The sequence below is a fragment of the Colias philodice genome, chromosome 23 (assembly GCF_061535455.1).
Source record: "Colias philodice isolate Cphi_HAF_F1 chromosome 23, ilColPhil1 Martin Lab GWU primary, whole genome shotgun sequence".
Taxonomy (NCBI): domain Eukaryota; kingdom Metazoa; phylum Arthropoda; class Insecta; order Lepidoptera; family Pieridae; genus Colias; species Colias philodice.
The window spans coordinates 2,602,759-2,627,791 of NC_143108.1; the positions used below are offsets into that span (position 1 = coordinate 2,602,759).

A 25,033-nucleotide genomic window follows, 5' to 3' on the forward strand; every position below is an offset into this window, starting at 1 on the left:
TGACCCATTCAATTAGACTTCTTCTAGAAGCACTTTTGAAACGTCATTACATATTTTTAACATTTACCATCGATTCGGAAAGCAGTATCTACGGAGAGGAACTGGCAAGAAACTCCATAGTTGCTCTTTTTAATCACACATTCGATAAATCCGTATTATTTTATAAAAATTAAAAGTACGATACAATATTTACCACCCACATAATATATAATATCACGTAACCCATTAAAAAAAACATAAAATACTTGTTAGGATATTCATTTCAGACATTTATATTATATTTATATTATACAAGTAAGACTACGCTTTTAAGGGTTAACTATTACTTGTATTAATTATTAAGCGTTTAAAAATGTAAATATGAATGGACAGGAATAAGATTTATATCTCCAACTGACCCAGTATGTCCTCATGAAATTTTCATGTTTTTAAAACACATTATTTGTGTTATCTACCATCAAATACATAATTAAAAATACCAAATTATACCAAAACCTAATTTAAAATTAGAGAGATTGTAGGCGGATGCATTGTGTGGAAAATTTTGAGATACCTTATTACCTTTATGATAACATGTTATGGAGTATTTTAAGAGAAAGTTATGGAAAGGCGATTAATATTTATGGGCGTACCTTCACACAGTTTTTCTAGACCAGTATTTATTACAATGTTAATATGATTAGGCTCATTTGATTGGCTAGTTACCGTTACATGGTATTCGAGATTCACTTTTAATTTGGAATGTTGGTGTTTTCATTTTATCGGTCTCTGTTAGGGTTGTCATACAACAGTCCCCGGAATCACAGACACAATAGAAAATCTATTATAGCTCGGTGGTCAAGGGGTTATTTTGCAATAAAATTATACATAATTAAGAGTTTTCTTAATTATGTCAGAATTATGAAGACTTTTATTGAAAAATTTTGCCATAAAGACCTCTGCACAATTATTAAAAAACTTTTTATATTTATTTTTATTTAGCTAATTTAAAAATGATTATGAATTATTAAAAATGATTTTTTTTACAAAATCAAAATAGTTCACACAAAAATATTGTGCCTAAAACGTATTCTAATGAAGCTATTTAAAATTTTCCCAATATGACTGGTATATCAAGAATGTGATTCCAACATGATTCCAACTGGTTTTTATTTATTCCTAAATAGGAAAGTAACCTACTGTCCTACTACAGGGCAGTGACTAGCTTGGTAGTCATCTAATGTTTATTTCTTTCCTGTTTTTGGTTTGGTGTTAAATATTTTTTAAATAAGTTATTTTTAATAGAGGTGGAAGCTTGGTAAATTAACTAATGAAATTTTACTTGACAAATTCGTAGTTTTTATACTGTTTGGAATGGATCCTGGATAAGATACTTAGTTATTTTTGGAACGAAGTTATTATTTTTCAAATCCTCCTTATTTTTTTTTTAATATGTAGGCTTAAGTTTAGAGACATTTATTTCAAAGATATGTACAAGTACGTACGTACCTATGCATCAGAAATTAATATTATAAAGATCAGATAAGCAATACTTGTAACTCTAAAATCTTAAAATAAGTATATGTAGTTTTACTAACATTAGAATTAAGTAGATACTACTAACAATATATGGGCAATGCTGCCTGACATAAAGAAATAATTAAAATAAATAAATACTATGATTTACTATGGTTACAATGGTTTTGATAAACAATACTAACGTGTTTAAACTACTACATGGTTACTACAGTAAGTACAGTGGTAGTAGTCACAATCAAATGAAACAATATATAGAGAAATTCCGTATGTAGACAACATGTCACGTAGTAAAGAGAACACAACAGTTTTATCGTCTCACAATAAAACAATTGAATCGTAATCAACCATTTTGAGAAAGACTGTTGGTTTCTTGGAGGAAATGAAAACAGTATATAGAATGTGGCTGTCGAGTTTTTGCTGTATGTCTGTACATGCAAACCGTTTCATTCTTACGAATATTATGACATTTGTTGTGTGTGTGAGTGTGTACGTGCGTGTGTGTTTGTATTTTAATAAAAAATAAAAATGTTACCATAATATGTGACTATACATTTATTGTTATTGAAGTGAAACTTCTTTCGGCGAGTTGAGGGTAAAATTTTAAGGTCGCTTCATGGCCCTACCGCCACGCCATGGAGTAAGGCGACGATTTTTGTATCTTTGAATCTTGCCAAAAAAGTTTCACTTCTGACACGTGTGCTAAGCACTCACGCTCTTATTTTTTATAGACATGATATAGTTATAACTCTAGGAGTAGACGTATTGAATGGTCTATATTTTCTCAACATATCCAATGGAAACACACATAGTCAAATTATCCAATGTTATAATTAATTTTTTATTAATTCGTAGTTATAAGCAAATAACAAGTTTCGAGTGAAAGTACATGGTTCGACTCAGAACGGTGAAATGAAAATAAAAGTAAAACTTAATACAAGAATCGAACGATGAACTGTCTGTTATAATTTGGGAATGGAAAATAGTAATGTTATATTATTATATATCTACGAAAAACTGTTTATAAATAATTTGTTAACAGCAATTACGAAATAGGCTAAGTTTTCTCAACATTTTATTTTACTGTAAAAAATATTTGTAATTGCCATAACTCACAATAAATTATAGCATTTAATTTATTAAATGTAAAGACACTAGGCCTAATTGGTCTCGTTTATAAAATTTGAATGACTGTCAACCAGTTTATGCTGAGAATCAGCGTTGTCCGTTTCGTTAACATTCCACAGCGTCAAGATAAAACTAGATTACTTGCTTCCATTTGTATACTTTTTCTTTTATTCGGATATAAAATGATTTTCGCTAGGTGTTTTATTGAATAAATAGGGACATTTTTTAATTTTAATTAATCGTGTTTCATAAAATTAATTAAATTCTATTTCCTACTTATTCTATAATCATAAGGGTTTTGGATGATGGACGGATATTTCTTATGCATTCATACAAATAGTTGATTTGATCTGTGCGTAATTTTGCCACAGAGATAGTCTGGATTTAGGCAAAGGTTAGTAAGGTAGCTTTGCCATATTGTGATAAAAAAATACATTGTGATATTACATTATTTATATAGGTATGTAGATGTAGTCTGTAGTAGTCTGTAGTCATATATATATAGAGTCTCTACATCTCTCTCAAACCTACTTTTAGAGTGCAAATTGAGAGTGCACCTTTCTCAAGATTTCTGACAAATCTTTCTGAAGAAATACCACAAGAAATACTGTACGTTTCTGACATTTTAATATGACAAGAATTTAAATTATTTAACCATAAATCTCAATGACAAGTGGAAACGGACCTTTAACAATTAGCAGTAGAATGCATAATTAGCAACCGACCTTAGGTTTCAAAATTTTCTCTCGAACAATAGATACGGAACTCTCGTTTAAATTTAAACAAGGTGAGAAAGTGACAATATTCTTAAGTGTTTGAAGACAAAGCTATGTCTACTGTCTAGCTATATGTATAGATAATTTATTTATCATAATAATAATTAGTACATTAATTGTTGATTTTTAAAACTTATGTAAAAAAATATAAGTTCAGAGAGCCTATTACAGCATTGAGGAATATGGAAGATGAAAACCACAGGACAGTTCTTTGGCACATTATGATATATTATGTAGTTACATATTATGTAAAATTAAATTGTAAATTGACATGATTTTAAACTATGGAGTTCCTTGCCGGTTCTTCTCCATAGATACTGCTTTCCGAATCGGTGGTAAATGTTAAAAATATGTAATGACGATACAAAACTGCTTCTAGAAGAATTCTAATTGAATAAATAAATGTTTGAGTTTGAGTTTTAGTTTGATTCGCTCATATTCCTGATAAACAGTTATTACTAAAAGTAAATTCGTAGATGTTCGGACAGTTATTTATTCGTGAATGTATTTCATTTTCAATTAAATATATTTACGTACACGATATAATATTAAAAAAAATGTGAATATAAAATTTAATTGTATAGATAGCAATATAAATAATTAATGTATGAATAGAACGAGCGTTGTTTACACTCTCACTTATATTCTACTTTTTGGTAGTACCTAAGTTTTTAATTTAATTTAAATAAAAATATAATTACAAGAGTCAATGCCATTTGACACATGAGAAAGTTTTCTTTGTTTATACATATTTTGTTTTGTATAATACTATGAAATTTGTTGATTTGTGCGGTTGTATGAGGCTATATTGTCTCTGTAGTGTTAATAGACTACAGGCCCATGTTGAAAAAATTATGGGTCATTTGACCCACCACCTGACCTATCTAGAATGATATAAGAGCATAAAATAATAAGATTCAGCACTATGACGTCACTCGTAAGCTGTCCACCTGAGTGCAGGTGAGAATTCGAAAGTTCAGGTAGAGATTTTCTCCCCTTGTCTCCATGATTTTTGTACGGCGTTGCGGAATAATGGCACAAAAGCAGTATAGAAATAGTATGACACAGATGCCGTACAAAAATGGTGGTCCACAAAGTCGGAATTTATTTTTATTTTTCGACAGTTGCCGGGGTAAATTTGGTCATTTGATTTTGTACGCCTGTACGGCATCTGTGTCATACTATTTCTATACTACTTTTAATCAATTATTCCGCAACGCCGTACAAAAATCATGGAGACAAGGGGAGAAAATCTCTACCTGAACCTTCGAATTCTCATCTGCACTCAGGTGGACAGCTTACGAGTGACGTCATAGTGCTGAATCTTATTATTTTATGCTCTTACTAGATTTCCGCCCGCGGCTTCGCCCGCGTTTTTAAAGGAAAACCCGCATAGTTCCCGTTCCCGTGGGATTTCCGGGATAAAACCTATCCTATGTGTTAATCCAAGTTACCCTCTATATGTGTGCTAAATTTCATTGTAATCGGTTCAGTAGTTTTTACGTGAAAGAGTAACAAACATCCATACATCCATACATCCATACATCCATACATCCATACATCCAAAGAAACTTTCGCCTTTATGATAAGATTAAGATTAAGATATCATTCTAGATAGGTCAGGTGGTGGTTCAAATGACCCATAATTTTTTCAACACGGGCCTGTAGTCTATAATTTTATCTCGTGGATTTAAAAGAACTCGAGTTATGACAATTTTTAATGCATATAATAAATATAAGGTTTCTGTATCATCTGTTCCTTAGCTAATCGATTAACTGGGAAATTGTGATAATTACAGAATTTAGTAGAAACGTAGGAAAATTTTAACGTAATTTTTATTCATAAATAACTGTATGAAAACAATATTACTATATCTGACAGAGACGTTAACATAATATGTTTACGTTAAAATAAATATATTAAGCAACACTTTGCTTAACATGAATTTCTCCGGTCATTCACATTTCAATGCGATGTTTAGAATGAAAGTGAAATAATTGTATAAGTGAGGCATATTATGCATATAATTTACAAATACGAATTCTGGTGTTTAAATTTCATTACAAATACAATTACAAACACGTTTATAATTAATATAGTTCATGAGGAAAATAAACTTATATATTATTTGAAAATAAACTTATATTAATTATATATTATATTATTAAAACAGCTATAAAGTAGGATTTGGAGATTGTCTCTACAAACAAATGCTTTTGCAATTCATTCTATTCACATTCATTTTGTTTATTAATGTATAAATAAAAGTGTATAGTATTTTTCTACGTAGGTATATTCTATACAAGTTTGGCCACGCGGTTTTAGCCTTACTCGAAAAATGGACTATCTAACAGTGAAATAATTTTGAGCTTGTGGTTACTGAGATTAGCGCGTTCAAACATACGAACAAACTCTTCATTTTTATAATACTAGTACTAGTATAGATATGGTGCACTAAAAGTAAAGATATTATCATATCTAAATGCGAATAGTTTTGGAAAACAAGTTTAATAGGCAATCATAATTCAACTTTGCGTGTGACTTTGCTGACCTTACCTAACTATTTTGTTTATGCATTGTGTCATCGCGAAGATACTTAAATGAGTTAAATATTTTTTTTTAAATAAAAGTTATTTGTATTTTTTTTGGCTTTAAGATTACCTATGTCGTATGTAAAAAAATCAATATTACTAAGAACTACTTACCTATTTGCTATTTACTAGTCTTAAATGATAGAAAGGTCAAAGGTCACATCGTGAATCCAAATACCACGAAATAATTAAAAATACTAGAGTAGGTAAAGTTGGCCCAATTCTTAAACTTAAAGTCATTAAGTTATTGTTGAGAAAAAAAATATATTTCTCATTAGATGCGCCGTATTTGATGCCGTTACACTTTGTTGTGAGTTAGTGACATAGATTTTTAACTTGAACATGATCTACAAGTTATAATATATGAAGATACTAAATATTTGCAATGTATGTCTATACCTACTAATTCTACTTCCAAATAGTCTTTCTACTACTATAAAATAGTTTTTAAGTATGGATGTTTGATTTTTGAAAACCGAAATAGATGATAGAATATGTATACCTATGACATTTGGAACAGATTACAGTCTATAAGTATTAGCGGATTGGTACAACTTTTACCCGGGTAGGTACTATGCGAGTGACGCTGCGGTATCTAGCGAGTAACTAATATTATAAACTAGCGACCCGCCCCGGCTTCGCACGGGTGCAATGCTGATACAAAATACACTACAGAAAAACTGTGAAAGTTGTACATATTATATAAAATTAAAAACATAGCGGCCCGCTCGACTCGCCCGATAGCCGGGCGGCCGGCCGGTATCGCCGCAAACGCTACGTCCCGCAATTTTTAAATCTGTAATATCTTCGAAAATATTCACTTAAATCATACGGTGTAAAGGGCCATATAGATCTATATTAAATGAACAATGTATTCAAGGTATTTAATTGGTTAAGGATTAATGCTGTATTGGTTAAAATCGCATCGAAAATTAGCCATTATTTGTCGTAAAAAGTAAATGACAAAAAAAAGTTATTGTGGGTTATCCATAAGAGATAGACATATGCCATCGCGGACTTTTCTGTAGACCTTTTCAATGTGTATAATACTTAGTACATTATTTTGATAAAACTCGTAGGGTTCAGCCTGCGTTTGCAATGTAAGCGGAAAATATGTAAAAAATTACGACATCACATTAGAAACCTCAAAAATAACAGTACTTCTCCACTATTTAATGGATGTTATTATACATATATAAACCTTCCTCTTGAATCACTCTATCTATTAAAAAAAACCGCATCAAAATCCGTTGCGTAGTTTCAAAGATTTAAGCGTACAAAGGGACATAGGGACATAGGGACAGGGAAAGCGACTTTGTTTTATACTATGTAGTGATGATGCGAAAGTCTTATATATTTAATTATTTTATGAATTTTATCATAACTTACTAGAGTGGCGCAGGGACCCAAGAATGAAATTGAATTTTATCATAAAATGCAATTTAATTATAATTGAATTCAACAAAATAATTTAAAGAATTATGAATGTAATTACGAATTATGAATGTAATTATTAAAAAATAAACATGTTCAAATAAAATTACTGCAATAACTCATGTTAATAATTAGCCGACTTTAAAAAATAACTTCACAAACGGGACATGAGATGCGTACAAACATTTTTTCCTATTAAAAAATTAATCAAGAATCGTCGCGTGCGCACGATCCACGCAAAGAATGTAAAAGTGAAAAGATTTTCTTCCACAAAAGATGAACATTACTGAATGATCTATAGTCCGAGAGACCGCCAAGTTTACACCTTCTTATTGTTATTTTTAGATGTGTATGATTTTATTTCCTAGTTAGTATAAAATTACTCTAGAACATACAATGGAGTGAGAATTTTTCAGTGCGTATTTCCAATTATTCGCTTTTATCCCACTTGCCTATGCATACAAAGATCGAATAAATTCGTTTTTAAACCCATTAATTATAAGATTGGTCATGAATGTTATTTGATTTGATGAGTTACGCCGGTGTATATAGCCGGTTGCGACAAATTCAGATTTTTTAGAGAAAGAAGGGAAGAGAAGAAGATCAAAAGAAAGAATTATCTGTAGATACCTAGTGATATATTTTTGTATTATGTACTATTTACTAATGAATAGAAAATTATCGAATATTGGTTCAATGTTAAGAAGTTATGGGTATGAAAAGTACCTGATTTCAAGTAGGTATACATTTGGAAGTTTTCTACTATCAAAAAAATATATTTATAGATAGTTATCAGATGATGAAGAGAGATAACCTTCTGGCACTTGTACTAGCCACTGTGTACATGATTTATTATCAGTATGCAACAAGAATATATGTGTGTGTACACACGCCTACACATACATGCACCTGTTTGAAGGAATGTGTCTATAGTTCCGAATTAATATTGTTTGTAAAAGCGTTTTGTTTAGATGCAGTAAATAAAGAAAATATAGAAATTAAGTAAGAGCCACTATGGTGTCATTTATAATCCCAATGTAGGTTAAACATACAGGATTATACATTAATTACAGATATCTTCTTAACGCAGGTTTAACCTAGTTATGAAAAGTAGGTTATTTCTCTAAACGTTCCCATAGTATAAAAAGTATATAGATTTGTATTTATCCGTGTTATAATGTTTATGTCGCAGTCATCTTGTTGAATCTGCTATTTGATTGAATGATTAGCACCTTCATTGAATTTCTAAAGGTCTACTCGTACTCGTACAAAGTTGTTGAATGTAATGTTCAACGCCTTGACTGAACGCCTAGACATTTAATTCAATGTCATCACTCAATGAAGGCGCTAGTCATTCAATACAATAGCAGGTTCAAACAGATGATGGTGACATTATTATTAGGTCAAGAGTCGAAAGTACGACCCCTATTCGTCCTTGATTCCTCATCGCCGCTTTTAGAGTAAAAGACTTTAAAACTGGTTAGAGAAAATCAGTAAAAACGAAATGCCATGACATCATTTTACTTTCCAATACTATCTATGGACATAATAAATTTGATTTATGTTTTGTTTTGTTTGTTTTTTAAGGTTTCCCGCCAAATACCTTTGATCGTTAAACAACATACTTTTTATGTTATTATAATATCAACTCTTTTTATAATAATATTGTTTGTAGTGATACATTTTTGTGGAATAGTTGTAAACTTATAAAATAACTAGCTGCTCCGCGCGGTTTCACCCCCGTGGCTCCATCCCTGTTGGTCGTAGCGTGATGATATATAGCCTATAACCTTCCTCGATAAATGGGCTATCTAACACCGAAAGAATTTTTCAAATCGGACCAGTAGTTCCTGAGATTAGCGCGTTCAAACAAACAAACAAACTCTTCAGCTTTATAATATTAGTATAGATTAATATTACTTTGAAATGTTGAAATGATAACGACGATTCCAAACAACAATTATTATTAAACTAATTTCATCCCCCACCATGTTTTTCTTTTTTTTTCCTTGAGTTAATATACTGTGAGATGGTTAAAAGTATTATAAATGAATACTTTCTGCACACACTAAATGAATTACCATTGTATAATTGGAAATCTTTTATGACGTAAACTTACAAATTGTTTTGCCACTCACGACTTTTGGACGAGAGAAAGTGATTATTCATTGATGATTCAAAAGCTATAATATGTATTGCACAATAGTTTTTAAAAGTGTATTTTAAGATAACCTATGGTTAATTCTTTACATTTTGAATAAAGAAGCTTGTGTTTCGTATAGAGCATAACAATTGACAGTCAATATAAATAAAACAATAAATAAGATTCATGTTGTATGATTAATAATCGAATAGCTCTAACTGGCTTTTACTTTTTTAATTTATTCAACTCTCACACGCTTCTTCATTTAAAATGCATGAATGTAGTATACAAACTAAAAGCACCGACAAAAGCACACAAGAAAGTTTTAAAACAATATAATCAAGAAGCTTAAAGCACATACAAAATATCAAAAGAAAGTAAACCAAAATACTAATTTTAAATGAACGCATCAACAAATATCGATAAGCCATAAATTAAACAATACATCACTAACCTCCATCCGGTAAACATCCGTAAGGAGTTGCCACCGCACAAATCGTGTTTACGTATAGAGGTCAAATGCACAGCGCATGCGTGGTTCGTCACACGCCACGGGCGACTTACTAAGCTGTGGTAGCGTTTGGTCGGAGACTGTCTCTTGGGAGTAGTGATGTGACGGCGTGTCGATAAAATCGATTGTTCATGGTAGATATGGACGATTTGTCTTGCTGGGAGAAATAAAATTGTCTAGATAGATGGATTTGTTATTGATCATTGAAGATTTTCACGCGTAATTCATGGAATCATTTGTAGGTACATATTATTCAAATTTTCTTTCAAATAAAGTAATTTGCATAAGTAATTTACTGCATGTGAAATCTTTAAATTAGTCTTATCATTATAGTTTAGTAAGTAAACTAATGTATTATTATTTGATTTGAATTTAAATAGGACTTTTTCATTTATTGCATTTAGGATAAAATATTTAATTACCTATATTTTAGTTAATCGTCCAAAAGTTTTATGGATAACTGCTAAATATTCTAGATAGATTATAATAGAATCTGCATTAATAATATTATACATGAGAACAGCGCTGAAATGAATTCTGGCAACAAATTGTTATAACATTTCTGTAGCGTCTACCGTAACACACCATAATAAACATCGATATGACACTATCGATAAAATACACACATCACTACAGTTTGCCAAACCACGTTCAAGAGCAAGGTGAAGATCTAGGTCTTTGACCGTAGACTGAGCTCACTGCCACCATTCATGTTAACTAGACTTAACTGATTGATTTTACAAATTAACCGCCAAGGACTAGGTACCTAGCGATAATTATTTAATTATATTATTTTAACTTAGATCCTATTGTGTCAAATCACGTGCCTCTAAATTAATTATTTAGATTTAGTTGTAGAAAAGTTTTTCATTTTCTACCAATTTATCAGTCCTAACTCCTGAATATCTCTTTCCATCTGTATCTCCCATTTACACTTCAAACAGTTGCATTATCTAAACAATAGAAATAGACAAACAAAAATATATAGTACATGCTTTCCCCGAAATAATATTGAACTATATATTTTGTTCGCCAGATAATGTTTATGAATATAAACGTCGGTTAAACGCAGATTTACCAAACTGTATGATCAGCCATTTTCTCCGTGTCAGGGGCGACCATAATCTCTCGACTTATGTATTTTTATTTCCTACTTTTAAAATATGTACAAACTTCCTTATATTTTTAAAAAGGTCGATATTCAATTGTTCTCCGAGTTCAATTTTTATTAAAAACGTGAAAAAGAATATTCTTACCTGTACCTAGAGTTGTAAGATATAAATATAATAAATATTTATCCATAAATTGTACGGAAATAATTAGAAACTAAAGAGAAGAGTTTTACATTTAACATCTTTACTACATCATCCAAATATAATTATTATGAACTTATTAACAATTAGTTAAACTAATGTAATATACGATTTCAGTTTCAGTAAAATCATCGCTATATAGCGAAATGGCCGCCAATAAATAATTGTTCAGTTAATTTATTTTTAGGCAAAGTATTGGTATTATTGTTATATTCTCAGAGCAATAAAGAATTAATAAAATTGAGAGTTTAAAAACAGGTTTAGTCTCTTCTTAAGTTATGACGTATTAGTTTGGTAGAGCGCAGATGCATAAAATATGATTATCTAATTAATTAACTATCTGAAAATGAAGGCAACTTATTTTTGAAACTTTTAATTTTAAAATACTCATATACTTAGTATAACTAGTCTGTGGTATAACTACTAGTTTAGTATTATATTATCTGTGGTATAACTATAGGTAGTAGGTACTGTGGTAGATATTATACATAACCATACAATTAATATGATTCATACTAATAAGCATCCAATGTTTTATAAGTACCTATAGTTAAAGTAGTTTTAAACGAATGATTTAAATGTATATCTTTCAGAAGTATCTTTGGAGGAGCTTTTTCGTTATTTCATCAATGTAGGGAGAAAAAATGAAGTCAAGCAACATAAAATTACGATTTTCAAATAGGTACTTACATTTAACGATACAGTTTTTTATTATAAATTGTGCTGCCATCTGCATGAATTGAAATGAAAACCTTATAAGATCAAGTGAAAGGAAAATCGAATGTTTTATGTTAGAAGTAGTTTCTATAACATACTGTAGATGGCGCATAGCTAAAACTGTAAAAGCTTTTCCTACTATCCTAAGTTTACATGATAAGGGTGCACTCACACACATCAGTCACCGTCACGGCACGTCACCGGACAGGATTAAAAAAAAATATGTATCAATAGTTCTAGTATGACTCTGTTCCCACACGACAGTCGCCGGCACGAAATCTATCAGTGACGTCCCCGGTCAGGCACGTCAAATAATCTTTCCATACATGTACCATACTTTTATCCCCACTCACCCGGTGCCGTCACGTCTCAGTTCAGTCAGCGTCGTGCTACCGTCAATTGCTACATGTTCTCTAGCGTGACACACGTCTAATCACTGACTAACCTGATGTATGTGTTCAATGATTCAGTCAAACCGGCGACGTGACTGACGGACAACATGACGGTGACTGGTGTTTGTGGATACGTACACAAACCGTCACCGATCAGTCATCGGTGACTTGACGGTGACTGATGTGTGTGAGTGCACCCTAAACGTGAAATTGAGGATGGATATTTAGTTGTTTCCTGAAACCAATGAGGTTTAAAATCCGTTAAAGGCTTTTTTTTGTATATTTTTTTGATATTAAACTTTTATGTTACAGTGTAACTCGCGTAAAATGAAACACTAGAAAATTTATTTATGTCATATTTCATCACGCCGTAGCATCACGCCGTAGTATCATGCCGTAGCATCATGCCGTAGCATCATGCCGTAGCATCATGCCGTAGCATCGCGCCGTAGCATTACGCCGTAGCATCACGCCGTAGCATCACGCCGTAGCATCACGCCGTAGCATCATGCCGTAGCATCACGCCGTAGCATCATGCCGAAGCATCATGCCGTAGCATCACGCCGTAGCATCATGCCGTAGCATCATGCCGTAGCATCACACCGTAGCATCACACCGTAACACATGCCGTAGCATTACGCCGTAGCATCACGCCGTAGCATCACAGCGTAGCATCACGCCGTAGCATCACGTCGTAGCATCACGTCGTAGCTGTCAATCAGTTTTCAAATGTCGTTTTTTAAGGTAAAAACGCGAGAACTATTTCTAAAAAGTATCAGGAACTGCAGAACTCAACTGCACGCGATAAGAACTCACATTTTTTTTTGATCTACTAAAAATGATCTGCTAAGTTCACTAACATTACAGATACAGAGCCATTCTGCGCACGCGCGGCCTGTGGATAGAGAGCATAGCGTACGGGATGTGGGTGGGAATAGGTGGGTTTACTTTAATCAGTCATAAAATTTTCCAATAGTAACTAGGTAGGTTAGGTTAGGTTAGGTTAGGTTAATTAAATAATTTGCAAAGAAAATATAAATTTTGACCATTTTTTGCTGAGTCGCCTTTTATCTTTCACTATTTTTGCTAGTCTTTGGTGCTTGAATGTTCTACTTTCCAGAAGCAATAATTATAGCCATATTATGTTGGCCGAACTTACTAGTGTACCTGTGTACAAAAAAATAATATTTTGTTCAAATCAATGTGGAAATGAGCGTATGCAAACAGACAGCTGGATTTAAAACGTACAAAATATATTTTTTTTACAATACGTTGCTTTGTGATTACGCGTAAATATAATTCCATAATTTTATCAATAAGCATTAATTTTTGTATCTTTGTAAAAAAGTAATCTATTTCCTTTGCCAAGACTTCTTTCACGTTTCACAATTTCATCAAAATTCGTTTAGTGCTTTTGGGGTGAAAGCTCAGACAGACAGACACATTAGACTAAGTTATTATATTATAAAATTTGTAAGTTGTTGATACACACATTTGCTTTTCATATTTTATTAGGAGTAATAATTTATACTAGTATTAAAATGAGAAATAGGTATGCTAAATTCTAAAATCCTTTAAAAATATGAATAATATTTTCTATCCTTGATAAGTATCATATATATATAGAAGGACTAAAAATTAAGTCTAACACAATTAAATATATAAATTTATCAAATTCAATTAGACTCGCATTAACAGTTATTGCGCCTACAGATATTTTAATGTTTATTTTGTTGTACACAAGTGAGAATATTAAGTACCCTATAGTAGAGTCAACCCATTAACATTGATGGAATTGTTTTATTACCCATCAATAAAAGTCGTAATACTTACAAAATATATATTTTGTACTTTGATTGTTTTGATATGTAACTATGAGGAATGTTAAATAATTTACATTTTGTTTCACAAGCAGAAAAAAGCTACAGCTTAGTTATTTTGCTCAGACAGACTATCGTTAGATAGACAGGTTATCGTTATTTCTCAGTTTTGATAATAATCAGCCAATTACTGAATTTTGAAAGCAGTCTTTATCGGAGTAATTTTCTAGTTAGGGAGAATAAAAGGTACAAATGAAATAAAAAATCAAACTTTATTGAGTAAATAAATTAACAATATTCACATTATTAGCACGTTCAATAAATTAGTTGATACTTGGTTAACATAATATATACTGAAGTACTTAGTACATACTATATCACAGCTACACATACTGCTATATAATATATTAATATAATATAATATAATAAATAAGTAAATAGTTCTAGAATGAATAACATCAGAAGAAATAAAATAAGAAGTAACAATAAGAAAATAAAGAGTATCTATAAAGCATACAAGTTATAGAATAAATACAACGGTGGGTAATATAATACAAGAAATATAAAAGAGAAATAATATAAAAAATACGAAAGACACATCTTTAACACGCCCACAAGGAAACTGCAATAAATAATTAGGAAATAACAAATAGCGAAAATGAATATAATTAGGTATTTGAAATAATAATAATTAATCATATTATTGAGATATAAGAGTTATCAAAATAAATACTTAAAAGTAAAGTTACAATAATTTAATGTGTTATAAATAGTGAATATTTACTGCAAATAAATAAAAGCTATCTTTGGATACATTAATAAATAGTAATATAATAATTTATTATGCACCTAAATTATTTTAAAGAGCCTCAGTCTGGTCGGGCTCCATAAAACAAATGTTTGCGCCTGGTATACAATGAAAGCAATGTTAACATTACTCATTTGTTGCGCCTATCTATTTAATCAAAGCATTTCATAAACTCGTATTTTGTATGATTTGTTTATTATTTTAAATTAATCATACTGGCAAACATCTTTGAGAAAAGTAGCTTTTGTATAGGATATTAGAAAATATACCTAGCTAATAAATTAAATAATAAATAAATAAATAGGAAGCAAATGTACAAAATTAAAATAAAACAAAATACCACTAATGAATTCAAATTACGTAAGTTTAGAAGTTAAAAAGTTGGCAACCCTATGCCGTCGCGTCATAAGGCATGTAGCTATTGTAATTATTATTATCGTATGCTCTTCTGTACCCTCCATGATGACCATGTTCATGTTCATGATGTTCTTCGTGACTGTGTGAATGATGATGTGACACCTCTGGCTTGGTTATTATTTCGTATGTTGTGGATTTCCCGCCACTACCCTTGAGACCGACGAGAGCAGATAGAAGGAGGGACATTAGGGCTGTCATCAATGCTTTACCGGCTAATAATGCTAATGCTCCAAGGGCTGCTGCTGCGAGAGTTCCTGAAACAGAAAATACGTTATGTTTTAGTGTTGGTAAATAAGAATTATTAATGTTATAAGAAATAGGAAAATTGCGAAATTGACAAATTGCGAGTCTTTAGCCTATAATAATTTTCGCATGCTCCATAGGTAGTAGGCCATATATCAATAAATCATTTACTACATTAAAGAATAAAGACCGAACTTTTCTAACTAAAATCATTTTATATTATGTAGAAAGGAAAAGTTTTATAAAATTGAAATAGACACGTATAAATTGTAACCTCGTTAAATGAAAGTTTACTCCGTTTCTAGATAATTGTATTTTAATATTACGATTTATATCTAATTGATGGTCTATGAGCAATGAGCATATTACTTATGCCTTGATACAAAGTTAAGATCGTTTAATGCATACCTTTCATCATCAACGCTGCAGCCATTAAAGCTCCTCCACCACCACCTCCCTTAACTCGCCTCCTTCTTCCAGTCTCCGTTTCATCATTCGCCATCTTCAGAGCATCGTCCGAAGTCTTTGGATCCAACAGCCGATACCTCAATGAATGACTGTCCAAGTAGTTCTGCAAGCGATACAATAGGAACCTATTGAGCTTCTCATCCGGCTTTCCAGGGAACTGTCTGGACAATTCCGCAGCTATTTCTTCTGGAGTAGAAATGTTCGCTTTCATTTCCTTGACGATGCTCAGTCCTGGTAGCAGAGGAAGCTCATCGCGAGAGCTCAAGTCCTCTAAAAAGGATAGGACGTGGATTTTAACACATTTAGCACTGAGACTGCTGTTGCATTCCTTGTGAAGAGATCGTCCTGTACGGTCAGCACTCGAGAAGTTTTTCACAACGTCGTTCTGTGCGACATTGTTCGCATCGGTGTCTTCAATCGAAGCGAGAACTATTGTATTGTATAGCACAAGCACACAGATAACCATCACATTTTTGCCAACCATTGTCACTTCACTTATTTCACTGTTCAAAAACCTAATACCATTTCGTTCGATGTCAGAATGTGACTGATAATATAGATAGTATCAGCGGAGATTTTATACCATAAGTAAGTGATAAAAAGCAAACAAGACGCCAGAATTGTTAAAAAAAGCAAAATGCAAGCTTTGTTACGGAGAAATGAGCTTACTTTCAAATAATCAGCTAACGCGATCAATTTGATAGAAATGTGAATTTCTCTTACATCTTTTCGGAGATAATTAGTTAATGGTAACTACCTACTATTTTTAAGTAAGTAGACTAGTGGAATACGTAGTAACAGTTTCCTCAAAAGATAATGTAGAGTAGAGACTCTAATGTGCTTTTAAATACCTAACGATTGAATAGCTTTTACCATCAAATACGAATCATATAAAAAATTTTTTTTTCGTCTAGTGCTCCGGATACTTGAGATTGTCCAGGGATAGCAAAATTGTTTAAAATAAAGCCTTCATACTTGTAGATATAACTTTGAAAAGTAGTTGAGTCATATTACCGAATTACTGTGGTTTTTTGTATGTATTGTCTTTAATGCATGGTTTGTTAAGTCCAAAATAAATTGGACTATGAAAACTATTGTCATAAAAATGGGTTGCATAAGCATAACCTCTCTATAGTTAATAGGTACATATTATAAAGCCTTCAAAAATATATTTATGCTAAACAAAATATTCAATTAGGTAAATATAATATAGGTATCTGAAATATTGATTCAATTTAAACCGTATTAAATGTAAAAAAAAAAATATCAATGCCCAGCTTTAAAAAAAGTTTTATGAATTTAGTTACATTCAAAACTGTTTCCTATTAAAAAATATCCAATCTCTTTATTCATTGAATCAAAACGGATTAAAGTAATGTGGTGAAGCTGGAAAGTCATTGTAGAGAATACAAATTTAACGATCCAAAGAACATTGATTTATATCTTTGAAAAATTTAATGGTATTTTAACGAGATTCCGGTTCATATTACTACAATATTAAAGATAAGCTGGCAAGCCGGAACAGCCGAGTAGACCCGGGATAAACAAATATGTATATCCAATATCCATTAAGACAAATAATTTCTGTTTTAAAAGTAATTTTCATAAATACTTCCGTAGAGATATAATTTCGCAAACTACCTCTTTATAATAATAAAGGTACATATAAAGCCTTCAAAAATATATTTATGCTAAACAAAATATTCCGCCCGCGGCTTCGCCCGCGTTTTCAAAGAAAAACCCGCATAGTTCCCGTTCCCGTGGGATTTCCGGGATAAAACCTATCCTATGTGTTAATCCAAGTTACCCTCTTTAAGTGTGCTTAATTTCAATGTAATCGGTTCAGTAGTTTTTACGTGAAAGAGTAACAAACATCCATACATCCATTCATCCATACATCCTTACAAACTTTCGCCTTTATAATATGTATTAGATTATACATATTCCTTTTTCCCAGTAAGACGATTTATTTAAAAATAACAAAATAAAAATCTCTATAATCGTGGGAGATTGTAAATAATGGAGACAAGTGTTTATAATCAATTTTACAAGGAAGCACTTTACGCTTAAACTCATTGTTAATCACCTCAATACTAGCCGTTAACTTTAGTGTGACAATCCTTAAGTGTTTTCACGATATTAAACGAGCAATAACTTGGTTTTCAGTATAATATATTATAATACTCAATAAGTGTTCATTCAATCGCATGCCTTCGGAGAATCCTATGTTTTGCAGAGACGGCAAAAGGCTAAAGAGGAAAAGACAGGAAGAGACTTATACGTAATACCTACTCATTATAAATGCTAATAAAGATTACTCTAGATAAGCCTCTGCTAGATAAGCCAAGCAGCTCCATCTGCTCTACAAAGAAATATTATTTGCAACATTTTTCATTGCTTCTATTGGTCTTAGCGTCGTGTTATTTAGCCTCAATTCGAACTAATAAAAAGCACCGTTTAACCAAACAAACAATATATTCTGATTTATAATACTTATTAGAACAGATTTACAAAATTAATTGTAATATATTTTTTCGTAGATTAGATACATCTACTAGATAGATTAGATACATATACAGGTACTATCTATTAACCTCCAAAGAATAACCTAAAACGATAGAATACAAATAAAAATATCACATAACCATAAACACTTTATTTCCTTTGTTATAAAATTATTACAATAATACATAACACATTTATATACTATAAAATAAATCACAGATATTCATATATAATATGTACTATAAAATTTAATACTGATATTAATAATGCTAAATTTGTACTTTCACATATCATATAAGTATGTATTAATAGACAAATATATAATAAATATAGTATTTATAAGAAAAATAAAAAGTAGCAAAATGTGAAAATAATATCCCAACGTGATATACTACTTAAATTACTCAAAATACTATTTAATAATTAAATGCAATAAATAAACATACATATAGATAATAAAATAATGTACGTATATATAAATACTGGTAAACATACAAATAATGAACGTTACATAAACATACATAAATACATAAAAATATACTTAATACAAAATTACATAGATAATAAAGTTGCATAATATAATTAAAAATAAATTCAATACATACATACAAAAATTAATCTATAGGTACACTGGAATACAAAAGTATAAAACGAGTTAAATAATTAATTTACGTAATAAATTATTAAAATAAATTAACAATGACACTCATAAATGCACACATCCATAACCATTTCAAAACAATAATTTATGATATCATGCACACCCATAAATATAACTAAACATGGATACAAAACATTTTCATTGCAAGATCAAAATTATAATCGCATGCCCGCAATTCATGAAACTATTATCGCACTTCATTCATGAAATTATAATCGGACGCTCAAAATTCATACAAAAAGATTAGCGTCTAGCCTTCAAGTTTCTGCCGTACCCTGAATGGCCGTAACCGCCTACATCTTCATGCGCAGTTGAATGGGAATGAGAATGGCTGTAAATAGGTTTAGAAACAATTTCATATGTCGTGGATTTACCACCTGAGGAGAGAGACTTCAAGCCGATGACAGCAGAGAGAAGGAGTGACATTAGAGCGGTCATCAGCGCTTTGCCCGCTAGAAGCGCGAGCGCCCCTAAGCCTAGTGACATCATTGTACCTGTAAACAGTGAAAATATTTTTTTACAATTGTATAGCTATGGTAAATAATAGTACTACCGCCTTATGTATCAATCTGTATATTGTATATTTGTAAATATTTTTAACTTGGTGTGGTACATTAAATTGTCTAATAAATAAATATATCAGATACAATGCTATGCATTTTAGTCGGTTTACCATTCCTTGCCATTCAGGAAATAAGTTAGATAGCATAAATGATTCCACAATGGTTACATAGGATAAAAGAAGTTCAATTATTCATATGTTATATTGTATTGACTGAACAAGTTTTGTCCAACAGTGAATTTAGATCATACGAGAGAGAATACTCATTCTAACCCCACTATGTCAAATTCTTTTGAGGTAAACAGGCGTAGAGCATTCTTTCGTTGTTCTTAGTGTGTTCGAAAATATTCTATGCATGATCTAATACCGAACAACACTGAATACAAGTTTTCGTTTACACTAAATGATCACGAAAGAATGCTCTTGCTCTAGCTCTAGCTCTATGTTCGTTAGGTGTAAATGCACCATAATGTATGGTTCGATAGGCTTTTAATTTTTATTCCTTATTCGTTATAGTTGCTTGATGGTTAAAGCGACTTCCACCGCTCATAAATATTAGCAGAGGTAGCTAATGCTTACATCTGTAAATACATTTCTGTATTTCACACACACACACACACACACAGGATACAAACATACAGAAGTCTTAATTGATAAAGGATAAACAGATATAAGCAAGTGAAAAGATTCACGGAAAAATTCCATGTGATGCAATTGAGTATCTGATTGCTAAAGTAAAACAAATATCACTTAAAACCATTAAAATTTGTTCTAACAAAATCAATCTCATCCTAATCTTAATAATAAAAATGAATCGCCAAATGTTTCTAAGCAAAACTTGAGAACGGCTGAACCGATTTCATTATTTTTTTATAATATTCCTTGAAGTACGAGGATGGTACTTATGGAGAGAAAACGTAAACATGTTTGCCACGGGCGATGCTGGGGCGGAAGGCTAGTTATACAATAAATAATCATGATAGTTTGCGAAGTTAAGGGTGCTTTTCCACCAATAATGTGCGAGGATATTATGTAGCGAGGAATATGTTTGTAAATAACCAATGGTATCGCTTTAAACGCTAAACGCTTCAAACTTCAAACTAAATGAAAAAAATTAGTTGTCTGTAAAGTCGGTTTACTGACGTGACAACGTCCGATTGTGCTTCTTTGTCGCTCGTTCCGCGCTCTCGCTTGCACTTCAAGCCTTAGGTACGGAACGCCTCAGAGCGAGGTAACGCCGCATGAGTCATGTTTTTTCGTGCGTGCAGCCGGCTCTATCGAATTATAAGACGTTGTCACGTCAAAAGCGCTAAAAAGGACAGAAAATGTTACTCTTTCATGAAAAAAAGCTGTCTGATTTGTATGAAATTTCTAAAACACATATCTAATATTCTAGATAAAAAAATAAAATAAATCTTTATTTCACCTTTTGATTGTACAATATTGAATATGGGGCTCGGGCTCTCTTGCTAGGCATAGCCTGTGTTAAGAGAGCCAGTCCCTTAATACATCTTGGTCTTGATAAAGGTAAAAATGAAAAGATAATATTCGTAGTCTAATTAATGAGCACATTAGGTAACAATTTACACTTATAATAATAAAAAAAAATCCGGATCGGATCCGGAAAAATCCGTATAGTTCCCGTCCCCGTGGGATTTCCGGGATATAACCTATTATATGTGTTAGTCCAAGTTACTCTCTATATGTGTGCTAAATTTCATTGTCGGTTCAGTAGTATTTGCCTGAAAGAGAAACAAACATACATACTACACATACATCCATTCTCACAAACTTTCGCATTTATAATATTAGTAGGATAGGATAAGTGCATCCGCGGATTCCATTTAGTATTTTTTTTAATAATTTGACATTGACAATGGAAAAGTATTATTACAGATGCAGTATGATTGTAAGAAATTATACGAAACGACACTTGCTTCTATTATTTTCATGCTCTGCTTCATAATGATTTATGATTGCTTCAAACGTCACTTTTAGTCCTATTGAAATCATTCTACCAATTTAAATGGAAACTTTATAGCTAATTGCGAGAGAAAATTATACATTGTATTATAATATGGTTTGTTTTAATAATTGGTTATTATAGAGAAAAAGTTATGTGTAGATTAGAATGGATCATAAAGCTTGCGTGTATAGATCACTATTTTATATCACTTAGGTATTATAAAGATAGTTATCTCATCAATGTTGAATGAAATACATAATGATTTTACGAGTAAAGCTCTTTCCTCTTCTTTCCGATCCTTTTGCCAAAAAAAAAGTGATAGTAAAAATAATATTCTAAATTAAGTAATTAATAAAATATCTTTATTTTTTTGAAATAATTTAAACATGAGCTGTTTGAAATATTTTTATGGACCTAGCTACTATGTCGCGGTTACAGCTTGTGTAAATTGAGATAACTATGGAATAATTAATAATAGAAGCCAGCTTTTAGTTTTCTGGTCTAATTTTAATGATAAATACGAGGTTTTACTACTGTTGCGTCTACGAATATACCCTCTATTTATAAGACTATATTTAAAACTAGCTTACCACCCACGGCATCGCCCGCGCAGTCAAAGAAAAACCCGCATAGTTCCCGTTCCCGTGGGATTTCCGGGATAAAACCTATCCTATGTCCTTTCTCGGATATCAAAATATCTCTATATCAAATTTCATTCAAATTGGTTCAGTAGTTAAGGCGTGATTGAGTAACAGACAGACAGACAGAGTTACTTTCGCATTTATAATATTAGTATGGATTTGGTTATTGGAAATTTATTGAAGTTTTAAAGTAAAATATCCAATTTAATATTTCAATATCGCATCCTATTTATAACTTTTTACATGACTTTAAACAATGGGAGATTTTGAATCCGATTTAGACAACATCTTTACAGTTGATAACGAGTGTGAAATTAATAAAAAAGGATCCTAGGTTCTGAAAATTATTGAATCTTGTTATCTTTATCCAATATCTTTTTAAAGGAAATCATCAGCATGAGCTGAGTTCAACTGTCACTGACAGCAAAAACTTGCAAAGAAAAGAAACTTATGCAATGAGCTTGATAGAATAACTTCAAAGGCATGAACACAGTACAATAATAAAACGATGAATTCATTTTGTCGGAATATGAAGCAAATTCTTGCTTTTTATGATATCTGCGCGCCAAAGGTAAAGGATTTACATTTAAATGTGGTTTAAATCTTTTGCGAAACTTTATATATATGTTTTTTATGTCTTTTTATTTATATTTTTGAATATACATACATATTTATAAAAATTAGGAGATTTGAATTTGACGTCCCTTTTTATTCCATTCATTTATGATGACAAGACGCAAAACTTCAGATTTTATCTCTTGAATACTATGCCCAATTCGCTAATGTTTTATCATTTCTATCTGTTAAATATTATGGAAGCTTAGAAGGCACATATATCAGGACTCTAGATTTTTATACAATAGTTTGACAAGCTTTAAACAAATAATATAATTAAATATCTTACCTTTCATCATAAGCCCGGCAGCTATCAATCCACCCATACCACCCTTTTTGCCACCGCCCAGGCCACCTCCTTTTCCTCTTCCTTCACTAATTAAAGCCCTCGCATCTTCAGTAGCACCATCATCTAGCAGCCTGAGTTTCACTGAATGCGAATCCAAGTAAGATCCCAATCTATAAAGCAGATATTTATCCAATCTCTCGTCTGGTTTCGAAGGCAGCGCTCTTGCCAATTCCGCGGCAAATTCATCAGCTTTACTCCCATTCTCCTTATCTTCCTTCACCACAGTTACACCAGGCAACAACTGGAGCTCCTCCTTTGAATTCAGTTTCTCCAACAGCGATATAGCTTCTATTTTCAAACACGTAGGGCTGAAAATCCCGCCACTACAATCCTTCCCCATCGCCCGTGCTGCCGATTCTACGTCCACTGGCGTCTCAGGATTCGGCATAGCACATGCCACAGACAAAAAAAGCACAGATAAATAATACATTTTAAAACGACTGTATCGAACGAATGCGGTTACACTTTGATAAACGAATGAATGCGACACTCTGCTTTTATATCGCACATAGTATTATTAGTACGGAGTAAACCCCAAGTCCATTATATTTTCATAGAAGACTGAATGCAAAAAGTTGGAAATGTGGTAAGCAAATGTGGTCCTAATTATGTGTGGTTTAGAGCTTATTTTAGAGTTTGTTTGTAAAAAGTCTTAGTTGATTATCTGAAGCAGTCACCGTAGTGGAGGAAATTGATAGTCGTTCTTTACTTTTAGAACTTTACATTTTTGTATTGGTACCTATTGATTTATTTTACGAAAAACATCACTTAGATCGATCTATTATATGAGTTAAAGTTAAATTACTCAAATGTTTGATAAAGTAATTATTTTTTTTAATCATGCACCACACAGCAAATATTTCTTAATTGTAACGCCGAATTTCTAACCTTAGTTCCAAGTAAGCACTGATCGTCAGTCTGAGTGAGATATTGTTTAGTACAGAAATCGTCGATGTCAGATAATGTTGCAGTCATTCAAAATCTTTTACTGATAATGAAGCTGTGGTAGGACAAAAAACAATTTTAATATTTTAAAAGCCTTTTGTTATACGATACTAGATATTTACTGAAATTATTGTACGGCTAGACCGTTCGACCCAAATCAAGAAAAAATTTCTTCTGATACAAAATGCGATAAGTATAGATAACTATTCAGGGTAATATATGACATGGGATTTAAATTGTTAGCAAGTTATTCTTTTAAAGATTTATGGCATTAAACGAATAGAAAAAAGTTTGCTTATGGGTTGGGATTCGAACCCGCGTCCTTTACTTTACCTATCGTAGCAATGGCTGATCTTTCGACCTCCCATCTCAATCTCATAGTTTTCTTTATAATATCTAAAAGATAATCCAGTATTATAAGTCTATAATAGATAGCACTTGAAAGTCTAAGCTAAGAAACACATAAATGTAAAAATGATCATAATCTGCAGATTGACCAGGTGAGCGTGGAA

General features: G+C 31.6%; 3 protein-coding genes across 4 annotated transcripts in view; all 3 read right to left on the reverse strand.

Moving 5' to 3' along the window:
- The window catches only part of Osi17 (DUF1676 domain-containing protein Osi17), a 47,845-nt gene extending 37,650 nt beyond the window's left edge, over window positions 1–10,195 (reverse strand). For both annotated transcript variants that reach the window (XM_089709740.1, XM_089709738.1), the window contains exon 1: window positions 10,043–10,195. The gene's annotated coding sequence lies outside the window, so the exon portion shown is untranslated. The remainder of the gene's footprint in view (window positions 1–10,042) is intronic.
- A 5,315-nt stretch (window positions 10,196–15,510) lies between these two features.
- On the reverse strand, window positions 15,511–16,815 carry LOC149477911 (uncharacterized). Its single transcript, XM_089709945.1, has 2 exons — window positions 16,218–16,815; window positions 15,511–15,820 (listed from the first exon to the last, which is right to left on the reverse strand). The coding sequence occupies exons 1-2, from the start codon at window positions 16,759–16,761 to the stop codon at window positions 15,540–15,542; spliced, it is 825 nt and encodes a 274-aa protein (XP_089566071.1). The 5' UTR covers window positions 16,762–16,815; the 3' UTR covers window positions 15,511–15,539.
- A 2,330-nt stretch (window positions 16,816–19,145) lies between these two features.
- Window positions 19,146–24,194, reverse strand: LOC149477912 (uncharacterized). Its single transcript, XM_089710016.1, has 2 exons — window positions 23,517–24,194; window positions 19,146–19,937 (listed from the first exon to the last, which is right to left on the reverse strand). Exons 1-2 carry the CDS (start codon window positions 24,004–24,006, stop codon window positions 19,687–19,689), a joined length of 741 nt encoding a protein of 246 aa, XP_089566142.1. The 5' UTR covers window positions 24,007–24,194; the 3' UTR covers window positions 19,146–19,686.
- Window positions 24,195–25,033: the final 839 nt, after the last annotated feature.

Coding starts and splice junctions, on each gene's coding strand:
- LOC149477912 (XM_089710016.1), bottom strand. CDS start 24,006: ATGTATTATTTATCTGTGCTTTTTTTGTCTGTGGCATGTGCTATGCCG. Junction 19,938..23,516: donor TGCCGGGCTTATGATGAAAG/GTAAGATATTTA, acceptor CACTGTTTACAG/GTACAATGATGTCACTAGGC.
- LOC149477911 (XM_089709945.1), bottom strand. CDS start 16,761: ATGGTTGGCAAAAATGTGATGGTTATCTGTGTGCTTGTGCTATACAAT. Junction 15,821..16,217: donor TGCAGCGTTGATGATGAAAG/GTATGCATTAAA, acceptor TTTCTGTTTCAG/GAACTCTCGCAGCAGCAGCC.